This window comes from Rhinoderma darwinii, chromosome 1, assembly GCF_050947455.1.
Source record: "Rhinoderma darwinii isolate aRhiDar2 chromosome 1, aRhiDar2.hap1, whole genome shotgun sequence".
In the NCBI taxonomy this organism is placed as follows: domain Eukaryota; kingdom Metazoa; phylum Chordata; class Amphibia; order Anura; family Rhinodermatidae; genus Rhinoderma; species Rhinoderma darwinii.
Window position 1 is genome coordinate 153151585 of NC_134687.1, and position 14879 is coordinate 153166463.

General features: G+C 38.0%; 1 protein-coding gene and 1 long non-coding RNA gene across 2 annotated transcripts in view; one reads left to right on the forward strand and one right to left on the reverse strand.

Moving 5' to 3' along the window:
- LOC142755666 (uncharacterized) overlaps positions 1-14879 on the forward strand; it is a 173819-nt gene that overhangs the window by 13713 nt on the left and 145227 nt on the right. The gene's annotated exons all lie outside the window — the stretch shown is intronic.
- The window catches only part of FAT4 (FAT atypical cadherin 4), a 210680-nt gene continuing 199313 nt past the window's right edge, over positions 3513-14879 (reverse strand). The window contains exons 13-17 of the mRNA XM_075860474.1: positions 14001-14180; positions 12296-12420; positions 9679-9890; positions 6998-7259; positions 3513-6316 (exon numbers count right to left, since the gene is read on the reverse strand). Of these exons, the coding sequence (XP_075716589.1) occupies positions 4458-6316; positions 6998-7259; positions 9679-9890; positions 12296-12420; positions 14001-14180 (2638 nt within the window). The 3' untranslated portion in view covers positions 3513-4457. The remainder of the gene's footprint in view (positions 6317-6997; positions 7260-9678; positions 9891-12295; positions 12421-14000; positions 14181-14879) is intronic.

The window sequence follows — 14879 nt, forward strand, 5'->3', positions numbered from 1 at the left end:
TCTGTTCACATCTGCGTTGGCGTCCCTTTCTGATGTTCCGTTGGAGGTTTCCGTCAGAACGGGACCCTGAGTAGACACAAACTGACACCGACGTAAAGCAGAGGTTTCCGTTTCCATCACCATTGATTTCAATGGTGATGGAGCCGGTGCCCGTGGTTTCCGTTTGTCTCTTTTGTGCACCGGATCCATCGTTTTGTTGGAAGCAATAGCATAGTCGACTACGCTATTGCTTCCGGCAAAACGACGGGTCCGGTGCACAACAGAGACAAACGGAAACCATTGGCACCGGATCCGTCACCATTGAAATCAATGGTGATGGAAACGGAAACCAGAGGTGTCAGTTTGTATCTATGGTAGTATGGAATATTTTGTTATTTAAATCAACAATACCAAACATTATTTTAAAAAAAAGCAAAATGAAAAAAAGGTGTGGATTGCCAACACTACTTGTGCATAATGTAATTCCCTAAGACAGGAGAAGCCAAACTTTTGCACCATAGGATCTTCACTGAGGTGAACTATTTTGATTTGTTCACATGGTTTTGGTGTTGTGTGGTTGTCTTTGTTGCTGTGGTGCTGTGGCTGTTGGGGGATGTGACCCAGTCTCACAGCAGCTGTGTGGATGGGCTGCTGGGTTGCTCCTTTTTGTTTTGTTATACTTTGCTTAGCAGTAAGGGCTTGTCCACACACTGCAGAATTGCCGTGTTTTTTCTGGACGGAATTTTGGATGAAAAAAATGCAGCAGAATAGAGTAGCAGAATAGTGGATGAGATTTAACAAATCTCATCCACACGATGCGTAAAAATTCCAAGCAGAAGTTGACCTGCGGTGCGTATTTTTCGGACCGCAGCATGTCAATTACTGCTGCGGAAAGTGGCCAGAATTGCTGCGTTTTTTAGAGGGGATGTCCTCATCTCCTAACATTGTGGAAAACGCAGCAAAATATGCACCATTTTCTACCGTAACAACTGCAGGAAATGGTGCTGTGTTTTTTGAACGGAATTGCTGCAGAAACTTTCTGCAGCGATTCCGTTGTGTGTGGACAAGCCCTAATAAATCGCTGTAAAAATTAGATGGGCGAAACAGGTCTTTTTCCTCTTGTTTGTATATATTTGAATAGTCTATCTACTCTTTTTTTTTGTTTCCTTGGTACCAACACTCCACCCATTTGGCCCAGGTGTTTTTAAATAACAGGAGGCTGCATAAGGGTTTCTGCCAATTTGCTTTCAGTTTGTCCACTGAGACCACTTGGAAAGGTGAACTTTTTTGATCTGGTTGTGGTGCCATGAGGTCGACTGTAGGCAAATTTTTTAGAGAGCCAAGTTGGCATAGCAGGGCAGGATGGGTGCTGTTGGACTGCTGGGTTACACCCCCTGCGGGTGTTACGGCAGCATTGGTTGCCATGTGGTACTGCACCTAATAGAAATAAATGTGGGAATTAAATCGATAAATTACATCTTTTATTGATATACATTAAAATCTGCATTCATTAAACAATACTTACATTTGGCTATACGATAATTGCTCAAAAAGTAGAAGGCTGAATCATACATACTGGTGGTGTATCCTGAGTCTTGAAAAAAGTGCAAAGGGCCTAAGTTTTTCCCTGTAGAGGAAGCTTGCTCTTTCACTAGATAGTGATAGTGGAGACTTAATAACAGATTCCTATCGCTGCTTTCCGGCACTCACTAACACAGTAGCATTTCTACCTTTCTAGGCTAAAACACTATTACCCAATGCTGTGCTTTGCGTGCACAGCATTGGGTCATAAATAGTTGTACGCCAAAGCCGAAACCTCAGCTTTATAAATAGGTGGGTAATCGCCTTGTGTGACGAGCCCCCGTTGCCTAGCCAATGAGAGAATCAGACGTCATCCTGACATATCTGTCTCGCACTAGCTATCGACTACACTGGAGGCCGGGTTTATTGGCCCCTTCTTCATTGTCAGGGAGTTTCTAGGTGCTAACTTGTGCCCCTGACAGATAATCTAGATATAGACAAATATTGACAGTTCATTACAAAGCGTGGTAATTACCCACATTAAACATTCTTGTTCCCTCATTCTATTTACGCGCTTATCAGCAGTGATTGGTGATTCTTGTTGTAGTATTGGGACAGGATGTTTCAACAATGTTAGATTGCCTGTCAGGAAAGTATCTTGGATCCCCTTGACAATGGAGGAGGGACCAATATACCCGACTTCCAGTGTAGCCAATAGCTAGTGAGGGAGAGATATGTGGTTCTCTCACTGGGTAGTGAGCGGTGGCTCATCACACAAGGGGATTTGCCTCCTGTCGTACAGCTGCCATCAATGCCATGCAAACAACTTTGTACTATATGTTAATGTTGTCTAATTCGTTAGTTAATAGTAGGTGCCCGTGAAAGACCAATAAGGTCCAAATATAATTCACCTAATTTCACAACACTCAATAGCTTGCTGCTAAAAGTTTTGTAGGAATTGTTGAACAGAAACACCATAATAAATTTGTACCGGACGTTTTGCCCCTCCCAGACCTTTCTCAACAAATTATGCTATCTGTAACCAGTGTGTTCAAGTCAAAATGGAATTGAGTGTAACAATTTCTACAAAGGACCGAATCTATATATGTAAATAACTGAAAGTGTCCATATCTTCTTTATGTTCATTTTGTGATTGTCTAAATAAAACGTCTTGTGACATAACACTTAGCAGCAAACTATTGAGTGAAATTATTGGAACTAATGTTTTCTATCTGACCCCTAATAAGAGATGATAAATTAGTCTTTTATCATAGAAAGGCAGAAATGCTAGTGTTAGTGAGTGCTGAAAAGCTGGGATAGGAATCCTTTATTGATACTCTGCTATCAATTCCTCCATAGGAAAAAACATATGCTGTCCTATACCCTTTACACTTCTTTCCAAGACTCCGCATACACCATCAGTGTGCATAAGTCAGCTTTCTACTTTTTGAGAAAATATTGCATATCCAATGTCAGTAGCGTTCAGTGAACTCCTGTATTGGTCAAAGAGAATATTTAAAGTGGAAGGAAACTACTCAAATCTAGTTATCTAACATAGGGACCCACTTAAAAGAGACCACTGTGATTTGGTAAGTGGGCTTATACAGTTTGATCAAAATGTATACTAAGTACTTTCTGTTCATTTTCTATATTTATGCTTAACAGCAATAGATCACTCTAAAAATTTGAATTGTGAACCATGTCTTTTTTTTCTTTTTCTCTTGTTAGTATATAATTTCTGTGTTGAGGCAAGTAGGAGCCCATCAGCCTGGTCCCCTACACCCAGCAACCTGGTGGCCTAACATTGAAATCGACTGGTCCTAGTTCTGTGGTCTACTGGTAGTTTGTGATGTACTGTTTGGCCACCATTGTCCTAACATATCAACTTATGTGCTTATCTCTCTGAAGTCCGAATCTAGATAAGTACACTATAAATACATAACACAAAAGCAACTTACCTTACAAACACAATATTTTAAATAAATATTTTAATTTTATTATTGACATTTACAAGAAGAAAAAAAGCATACTGATATGTTACAATTGTATCAAAATTTGAAAAATATGTATGTTACACAAGTAACAGATTTGACAGAAAAGCATTTTCTTGCCCTCCCTGAAAGTAAGAAAACTATACATCATAGGAAAAATACCAATATCAAAAACAGATCAGATAAAAGCACTTAAAAAAATGGTTCCACGGTACAAAGTCTCACAAAAGTGAATTTCATCTCAGCATACAAATTTCTATGTAAGAATTTCAGTAAAAACTAATATCAAGGTTTCAACAACTTATTTCCCATTTTTAGTGACTGTTTGGAAAAGTCTTTACAAAAAGAAATCATCTGAAAGTAACTAATGACATTTATCAAATGTGTTTTTTAACTAATTTATTTTTGTTTTTCTTGTTAAACTAATGTTTAGAAGATTCTATGGTGCCAACAATCTGATATTATCCCTTTTTTTTTCACCCATTTTGCCAATATTTATGTTTGTGTGCTCATTTGCAGGCGTTATCCATTATACATCTGTAAGGCTAAAGTTAGAGGTTCTAGTAGAATGAATCTAGCTTTTAATGTCCCCATCCCTTCAGAGCAATTCACAGAATGAAGTACTACAACTGTATTATTAAAATAACTGAGAAAAATAACATCAATTACAACATCCACAAGTATCACAATGGGACCAGATTAAAGTAGGAAGTCTACTTAACATTGTGCATGCTGGAAATTAGTTTGTGAAGTATAATGCATGCAGGTAAATTGAATAATGAACACAATTGCTTTAAATACATCTCAGTCCTTTCCAGCAGCAATAAGTTTATTATTTTAAAAATGTCTCCTTAAATTCTAGACTGCACTGGCCGGTTCTTAAAATGGAGACGTTTCGTTGTAAACAAACATACAATGTTTGACTGTCATAAGCGTTTGCAATTCAACAATCCAGTTATGTCATATCTAGACATATTGTTCTGTTTCTCCATCTTTAGAACCTGTTGTAGATGGACTTGCTTTTGATTCTTCCTTTACATTTGTTGAAGCCTTTTCTGGTAGTGAAGCCAGATCTTTAAAAACATCTACATAATGCCCAAAACCTGGACCCCAGTTCAATAGATTGTCCCAGTTAAAATTGCTAGCTTGCTGGGTTAGCTTCATAGGTAATGTACTGTCAGCTGGTAGAGTAGCTGTTGGTGATTGAGCTCCTGAAGGCCCACCCTCACCTCTGCGACCTGGATATCTCCGGGGCTTTAGTCTAGCACCATAATTGTCTTCATCATCTGCATCTGACTCGTTAACTTGACTTAATTTTGGCATTCTTGATGTATACACCATTGGCTTGTCTCTATCATACTCCATTTCTGAGCATGTAAAGGACTCATGTGAATCACTATCAGATGATGATTCTGGAGCAGGTATCCCATCAGCTGGATTCCTTATTCTTGAAAGAGGCCTCTGGCAGTCATCTTCTGATGAAGATCTCCCATGGTCTGCGCTGCAGATGCTAGGGTTTCTTGGCCTGGGAGTATTAAGTCTTTCAACTTCTTCTATTGAAAGACCAACAGGGGGTCCACTTTCCATAGGAATCTGTCCTATAGGTTGCTTAAGGCGACTTCCTGGTCTGGAGCTATGGCCCGCCATTGTCTGAGGACTCTTGCTTCTTCTACCCAGACGAGTTGCATAATTGAAAATACCAGGCTGGCAGACATCATTATGCATTTCCAATGATGAAAGATGTAGTTCTCGTGCTGGACTGCTTCTGTAAAATGTTGAAGACTTGGAAAATGGTGCTGGACTATGACGAGACAAAGCATTAGGAGGGGGACAGGCGGAATGTCCAAGTGTAGCAGTTCTAAGTCCCTGGCTATAGGATGGTTGATACGTTAAACTGCTTGCACCCAAAGGCAGTGGGGATTGTCTAGCAAAGCCAAGTGGACTATGTCTTTGAATTGAGAATTTAGGAGTGTGGCTTCGGAATTGCTTATAGTGTTGAATAATATCAGCATCAGAGGGTGCAATACTGCTGGCATTATCAATATCATAGTGCTCTATTTCTGTATCAGGCATGGCTAAAGGAGCACTAGGTATTATTTCTGAGCTGTGTGGTATATCTGTTTCATCATATATTAGATATGGGTTTTCCCTTTCAATAATATCAGGTTTAGGGTTCCCTTCAGGCTGTTTTCTTACAGTCATGTCATCACCATATGGTGGAATATTGTCAGGATCATCAAAGGCAACATTCTCACTTCCCTTTTTCTTCTTTTCTTTTGGTTTCTTCTCCTCTTTTGGCACCTTATTTTTTCTTCCTCTGCACTGGTTACATAAAATCAAGCTAAGGACCAATAGAGCAAGAATAGTAGCACAGCTTCCAACAATTGCTGGGACAGCCCAAAGTGGGAGAGACAGCTGCTCAATATTTGTGCTTAGAGTACATGTATATCCTCCATTTAATCCACTCTTACAAACATTACCCTGAGGGCAAACTACACCAAGACAAGCTACAACAAATTCACAGAGTTTTCCAGTGTGTGTATCAGGACAAAAACAGGTAAATCCAGATTTGGAATTAGGTTCACAACTTCCTCCATTTTGGCAAGGGTTTGAGGAACAATCCCCAGGTGGTACACATGTGTATGCATGCCACTGGTTTATGCACATTAAGTCTCCCCAACAGGGGTTACTGGCACATATATTCGGACCTCTGCATCCTAGTTTAACTGATGACTCTGATTTAGATATGCGAACCATATCATGTTTCCCACTGAATGGAAGATTCTCACGGTTATACTTCACATAGGCAATGCAACCATCGAAACCTAAAAAAAGAAAAAACAACATTTTAATATATCTTGATAGCAACTTTGTACTGTTTTTTCAGCTGCATATTATTTTCTGCTAATATCATTGTGCACTTTCTGCTTACTAATAATGGCAATTATGCTAAATATACTGTACAAAGGTGTCACTATGGGTCTATTTATACTGCGTTCGCAGTATGCACCTCCGTAGTATGCCTATACAGTGGCATACGCCACACACAGGCTTCCATTATAACAAAAAAATTGGTATACTTCATGGTATATTTTTTTTTACTGGTTGCCTCTGTATAGAATAGCATAGATGACTATGCTATTACACACAGTTGAGAAAAGGTTTACCAGCCCGACGGATGCAAAAAGGAACACTCTTTTGGCATCCCTCGAGTGAATAGAGGCCTATAGCATATGCTGAATGGACATTGGGTGAATAAAGCCTTAGACTACTAATCTGTTCATATATGTCATAGCTACAACTATATATCTCAGTGAAATGTATTTATCTTAGTGAAAAGATGCATCAAAACTGTGTCCTTGTTGCAACCAGTTTATATTCCAAAAATATAATATGTTGACTGCCGAACGAATTAGGTCTTTTAAAAGAAAGTCAATACATTTTAAAAAAATAAAAAAATATCAGGTTATTATACAAATATGATAGAAATGAAAAATATGTTTTACCATTTTGATTGCTTTGAGATATCTGTCCCTGTGGAGATCCACCAAGTTGAAGAGTAAGAACATTGAGACCTCCAAAATCTTGTGTTACATGATGAATATCTCGGTTGTAGGTTTTGTCCAAAGTCAAAGTAGTTAGAGAGCCATTCTTCTCCATTAGAAGAGTGTGCCACCGTCCATCAGCTACAAATATTTCTGGGATATTTCTCTCTACTTTTCCTGCAACTCCTGCATCTGAAGTATAGTGTAATTTGCCATTCTTCACCTAATTTGAGAAACACAGAACATACATATATTATTTTTCTACAGTTTTACTTCTTTAGCTTAAAGAGCTTCAATCTTCACATATTCACAGTACCTACTGAACAATAACATTCTGAATTACAATTGCCTAGTTTTAACTTATACATCAAGATATCTAACTATGATATTTTCCAACCAAAGCTTAAATTGACCATGGCTAGGCAAATCAATTAGGACTGGCACCAAAGCCCTTTTCAACCTTAAGATGCAGATATATGTGACTTAGATTTATAGATGTGTGACTAAATAGCTGGAGCCTTTTATAAGTTCATATAACCATTTCAATGCATTTTATAATCATCTTATATAACTGGAAGAACCGTTAATTGGTCTACTGTGGTTCCACTGCTCTTTGTTAGCTACGTATTCTATAGTCAATCAGAAACAGAATGCATTGCATTTAAATTGATAATTTTCTGCTTCACCTAATAAAAAATATAATCTGGTGGACCCGGAGCAATAAAGCATTGTGGGCATATCAGACATTTTTTCCATTTCACCAAGTAAATTATTTCGGACTGAAGGAAAAGTGGTAGATAAATGAATGCACATTGTTCATTTTAAACGTTGTACAGAAGGCACTTAGTGGCTTTTTTATGTATCTGCCCCATCTGTGGCTTGAGGGCCAGCTGGTCTTTATTGTTTCTGGCCATCTCTTTTGAGAAAGCAAACTGCTCATACTTCGACATGTACGTTTTGAGTCATAATATGACTACATTGTCTTATATGGAGTTTACAACTAAATTCTGCTAGGGCTGATTGACTGAAAGTACATTCCAACCAAATATATACTCCAGCCATTTATTTTACCTGAATTCCCCTTTAGATTTGTATTTACACATTTGAGCTTCGAATGTAGAAACATTTTCTCTAGGTCTTTAAATCTATCAGATTATATCATGCAAAATGGTCATACTGTACATGGAAAGTGTTAGATTTGTAAAAATAGCAGTATTCTTTACTTCAAATTAATATATATCTATATATATATATTTATATCTATAGATATGAATACATATGTATATTGGGACGCATCCCAGAAGTCTTGGGAACTTTTGGCTAGTAATCTATCCAATAAAATGTTTTGCCAGCATTACTGCTGCTCTCATTTAGAATTATGACAAGCCCGACTGAGACATAGCCAGGGACTAGAGTTATCAGGTTCTTCAGGGAGAGGTATCTTCTGCAGTCTTGTGTTTTTTTATACTAAAGGGAGAAAGATCGGGACACTTTTCTGGCTTTCAAACACCTTTCAAGGTCTGTAACTTGTTTGCCATCTTTAAACAAATTTGCAAATATAAAATTAGATATGGCTTAGTCTGTGGAATTCATGGAGAACACAACAGAAAGACTGATACAGATGATAAAATGATATGCAGGATTACCGTGTTTTTAAAACAGACATGAGAAAAGTAAAAGCAGAAAAATAGAACAATAGTGCCACTGCAAATTATTTCTGGCCCTAAAAACAAATACATATATGGGTTCATTTGTGACAAATGTAAAAAGATTTTGCAGAAGAGAAGTTTTTTCTAATATTATTAAAGACTTTGTATGGTTAGGACAACTATATCTTATAATGCAGGTAACTCAGTGAGATGCTGATTATGGGGGTCTCACTGGGAGCCCCCCTGATTAGATGTGTTCGGCAAAACTGATTTCCATGTGCAGATGTAGCAATCTATATCATGACTTACTGCAGCGTGATAACTTATCACTTAAGCATTGAAAGGCATTGAAAATTGTTGCAGCTTTGTATTTATCAGATTAAAAGTCAAGTTGAAAATTACTACATCTGTATCAGGACACTCGTCACACTTAGTTATGTAGTCCAGTAACGGCAGTCTTGTTATCTAATGAAAATAAATTGTGTGTTTAGGACAACCCCTTCCCTCAAAGCATGTGTCCAGTTGACTAGCTGATCAAGAGGGGTCCTCCTGCAGGGAGCCCCTGTATTAAGCTGTTATCGTAGAAGGACTACTCAGTAAATGATCATCTTCCCTGCAGTGCCACTCTCTTCTCTGGATAATTGAAATACAGCATAGGGGGCCCCCTATTATCTCCTTATTCCCTAATAGATCATATGGATATTGGATTGTCCAAAGCAGACAATCCATTTCATTTTATTAACTAAAATAATGTATTATGAATGCACTCAGTATAGATAAAGGGATTATCAATCCATGTCACCTATAGACACAAGCCTACTGCTGGTTCCTATTAACAAACGTAGCCCTGATTATAAGGGCCTTTACCGAAAAAAAATGCAACATACAGAAAATATAAGAATATTATATTCCAATCCAGAAGACAATTTGTACATAAAGTCAAAATACAATGTTAATAATGAACGCATAATATGTTTTCAGTGAAATACATACCTTTACCATAGTATAATTGCTGCTTTCGTGAATCTGAATTAAAATACAGTTTTCACTTCTTGTCCTGAATTTTATCTCCAAATTATTTAAGTACGTAGTCTCTGAATCCACAATACGGTGTTTTAAAAGATACTCTCGTTTCTTGGTCTGGCTTATGATGTATTCAAGGTAACCTTTACCTTCAAGTGATAAGGCAGTGTCTGGGCTTATATCTAGAAATGTAATAAAATTAGATGAGATTAAACTTTCAGAATGTTCTTGGTAATAAGGAAACATTAGAACAAATAGAAAATGATCAATAAAATAAAAATGTTAAAAGTTATGTCAAATGGGAAAGCTAACCCAAAAATGTTCTGCATGTCAAATGCCATAATATCAAATCAGTGGACTCTGCACAACAACCTCCACTGATTTCCAGAATGAAAGCGCTATATAGAGTTCCTGAAACACTCTGTTAAACCCTTTGTCTCCTTACAAGGGTGCGGTGGAACCCTGGGATTCCTTGAAACCTTGTTAGGTGCTTCTCCAAAAGACAGCAACAATAACAGTTGTCCCTTTTACAATAGTGATGGGTAAGTGTTAGGGGTTCCCCAAGAGGGGAGAATTCTTTCAGGGGTTCCCCCATTGTCAAGAGTTGGGAATTACTGGTTTAGGAGGTTTTGTCTGGCATTTTTCCTGTGGCCTCAAAAAGAGTTTGAGCACTTGTCATTTGAAAACTGGAACCAGTTCTCTTTTGGGTGGTTTAAAGGAACAGTGTCATCACAAAGTCATTTTTCATATGTTAAAGATGTTAGTGCTTTATTAAAAACGTTTATATTTATTTGTGTGTTTGTGTTTTACTTTTTCTTATTTTTACACTTTTTCTTCCCTATGGGGGCTGCCATTTTTTGTTCCATTTCTGTATGTGTCGATTAACGACACATACAGACATGGAATACGGCAGCCACAGTCCCATAGGGACTGCGAACGGCTCCCGTCCCATCCACTTCTGTGTACGCCGTCTGTGTGGGAACTGCGCATGCGCCGCTCCCACACAGTCCAATTTGAAATTGGCGCCGTCCGGCGCCATTTTCCTGTGGACCGGAAGTCGCGGCCGGACAGTAAGATTACTACTTCCGGTCGCGGCTTCCGGACTTGTGCACTTGGACCAGCGGCAGCAGACGGAGCGGACGGGCCGGAGGGAGCCGCGGCGGCAGGAGCAGGTAAGAGATTTCAATGTATGTTCGTGTTTGTGTACGTTTACTACTGTATGTTAACCTTCTACACTGTGTGTTAGCTCAAAAAATGGCAACACACAGTGTAGGAGGTTAGACCGTTCAAACCCCTCGTTTATCCCGGCACTAGCCAGGATAAAGGAGGGGGGGATGCTGAGAGCTCACTAGAGCGAGGGCTTTTTACCCAATTTTGCAATGCTGCAATTTTGGGAATAGCTCCATCTAGTGACCAGCAATGGGAAATATTATAAATTAGAATCTAATTTATAATATTTCCTGACTCGTGAAAAAAATAAAAAAAATTTGAACAATGTTTAATCACCTACACACTAAATGTTTAATAAAAATAAAAAAAACATGTTTTTCTGGCAACACATTCCCTTTAACTATTTAAATAAGGAGGCTAGAAGTAAAGACAAACTTGTCACAAAACAAATTGGAAACAACATTAAAAATATAATACAAAAAAAATAACAGTATGTTTTGTAAAATTCGAGAAGAAGTAAAACATACATGGACATTGGGAGAACATGCAAACTTGTTGGAACCCATGACCTAAGTGGTGCATTGTAGAAGTACTAATGCTTATCTACAATTACTTCATCTTAAAAAAACAACCTCTGTCCATACACTCTATTAGGGGAAAAGAATGTCAAAAAGGGGGGTTTTCCCGCTCAACATTCTCCCCCCTCTATTAGCCGGAGAAAAGAGTTGCTAAGAAAGAGCGTCTCTCGCTTTCGCAGATCAGGCCCTTCCATTTATTCCATGGTCTCTCATTCCCTTCTATTTATTCCATGGTCACTCATTCCCTTCTATTTATTACATCGTCACTCATGACCATGATATAGTGTTGCAGGGAATTGTGTAGCCAGCAACAGCTTCCAGCAGCGATAGCAAGGCTTTGGAAGTGGGGCCTGTGGTGAACTGATCACTGGGTAATTTTGATTCAAAAAGTAGTATTATTGAGACAATCCATTTGAAGCAAAATATCTACAAAAGTCCATGCAAAAAAAAAAAAATGAAGACCTACATCCCAATTTTCAAAAAGGTTTATGGTCAAAACCAATGAATTACATAATTGACAAAATGTTGTTGTATTGTATCTTTGTTAAAGAATAAACCTGAACCCAATCTGTTTATACCATGAATGTAGAAAAGAATGCTATTTTCGTTTCTGTCAGTTAGTGAATTAAACTTAAAACATTATTAAATATGATCTGATGTGTAAAATCTCAGTTCCAAATCTGGAAAACCAATAGAAACACCTGTAGTGTATATGATAACACTGAGAATTGGAATAGAATAAAACCACCATATAAAATGCATTACTTTATATTGTGAGCACTTAGGCTATTTTTCTAGTGAAGTCAGGTTATTATAAAGCAGTGTAAAACTTTACATACACTTTTCACAGTACTTTCCAGTAAAGCCATCTTTACAGTTACATTGCTGCCAGGACCAATTATCAACGCAGGTTGCTCCATTTTGGCAAGAATTTGTAGTGCAGACTCCTTCTAATCTTGGACACCTAGACACAAAAATGAGAGAAGTGAAATGTGTATTATATAAACGTGGCAGCTGAGCAAGGACTGCTTTTTCAGTTACCTAACATGATTTTGAAATGTGTTCATGGTTTGAAGGCATTTTATTAGAAAAATATGTGTTTATTTTCTATAGAATACTATCTGGTGCCTAATCTTAAAAATAGAATATTAAATTTTTTCTCATACATGTTTTGGACTGCTACCATTTTTAGTACCACTGTGTTTTTATGGGAGTTTTGCACCTAGGTTTGGCCATCCATGGTGCAATGTTCCACCCCAAATTGGACCCAAATGGGATGTTATTATGGCCCTCTAACAGTCAGAAACTATGGAGATTATCTAGCATGTTACAGATATTATCCAACCCTTCCTTCATTTTATCATATCTGATCCCTTAAGTGTTGGTGAGACAGTCCATAATGTATTTTCAGAGCCAGTGGCGTACACAGCAGACAGGCGGCCCCATTGTGGTGTGGGTTTCTGCCACCCAGGACAGAAGGGCTTGGTGGTTTCTTCCTCCCTCCACACCCTTTCCTTCACACTTGGGCAAATTCCCCACCCGATGTTCACTAACAATGCGGTTCCTTGAGACAGCGGTGTGCTGCATAGGTTCTCATGACCTTATAGCAAAAGGGAAGGGACCAAACAGGGTTGAGCCTCCTCACTCCAAGTCATGGTCCACCTCTACATTAAATATTCCCTTGTTTACAGTTTTACCTAGTCGAATCTCTTGTTCACGGCATTCATTTAATTTAGTCACACTGATTCTAAAATTTGAACAATAGAATATCTGTTCAGTGTGGTCACTAATATAAGTGGCCAGAAGTTCAATTCAATTTGCCAGACCACTTCTAGCTCAGTTGTAGCCTAAGGGCTAGCAAAAGTTTTCTTAAGCTGCATTATCCACTATTCAGGATGACAATTATCATTACATTTTGAGAAAACTCTTATTGGACATAGGGGTAATTTTGAGTCTACATGCTGCTATATGAGGCCAATTTCCTGGTATAACTGCAATTATTGAAGTGAGAGCAGCCAACATTAACCTGGCCAACTATACACATGCTAGAGAATTGGATCTCTAAATTGGCTCATAAACCCCCACCAGTTCAACCTTCAAGGATTGGTGTCACATAAAATAATGTGCTATTGAACTGAAAATAAGTAATTCCTCTTTGAATGTTGACCTGTTGGGAGTATCTTGGGTTAATACACATTGCTTAAGATAACACAATCAAGGAGTTATTGATGATTACTGGGCTGTAATTGCTTCCAGCACATCGATGTTGGAGAAACTTTACAGAAAGTATCTTCTGTTTTACTATAGAAATAGAGAGATATTTTTTTGTGCAAATTTTAAGGACAGTATTATAGATAATGGAAATACCCTACTAACGTATTCTAATATTTAAATTGCAATTTGGATGATGCTGAGAATATGTAATATGGTCAATGTAACCTTATCATTTTATAAGGTGAAGGATATGGAAATTTATTGTAACATATTAAAGCAATGTATAAATGTATCATTACATTATCAGATTTCATGGTCGCTAAAACATACCGATCTAGGATTCCTTGTGTTGACAAAGCTTGGCTGGGTTCTAGAGGACGCCCATTCACTGCAAATTCCATTATACAACCTACAAAGTCATGGCTTTGTACTTGTCCTTTTCTTTGTAGTATTGGTTCCAGGGATCTGATACCTCCTACTGTTATTCTGTTTGGCTGAACATCCAGAGTCCTGTGCCAAGAAAGAAGAATCATTGCAAACCAAATAACTTTTTTAAAGCAATGATGATCATAGCATAAATCCCCTTCTTGTCTAGACTGAGCAGAAGATAAGTCCATTTTTTTTTTAACACAAGCCTTCTTTTTAGTAACATATTCTTTAAAAAAGCTTGATTGTCATGCTTTGGGACTATTAAATGGTAAAAACATAATATTCTAGGTTAAGGTGAACAGATGGAAAATCCATAGTCAATAAACACAGGTGAGTCCATAGGGAACACACTTTGTAGGAGGGATTCTGAACTTCTTACTTTAAGTAGGAAGACCAGATAGCTGGTTTACCTTCTTGCTGAGTTACACTAGAAAAAAAAAAAAAAGCTGTGAGTCTTTAAAGTGTACTTCCACTTTCATGGAAAGCCTACTATAGTGCTGGAGTGTGCACTATAATCATTTTTCTAAATCACATGTATTATTGATTTGGCTTCTAGCAACAGCAAGGACTGTGTAAAGTCTGTACTGCCAGCGGCTCATAACTCTTGAGTTATAGATAGAGCGTCCTGCTAGTCTCCATGGCTCTCGTATCCAGAACGGCCACCAGCGCTATAGAATCCTATAACGCTAACGGCTGTTCTGGATACGGGAGCCATGGAAATCTGTCTCTAACTGTAGAGTTATGAGCCAAACTGGCAGTACAGACTTTACACAGTCCTTG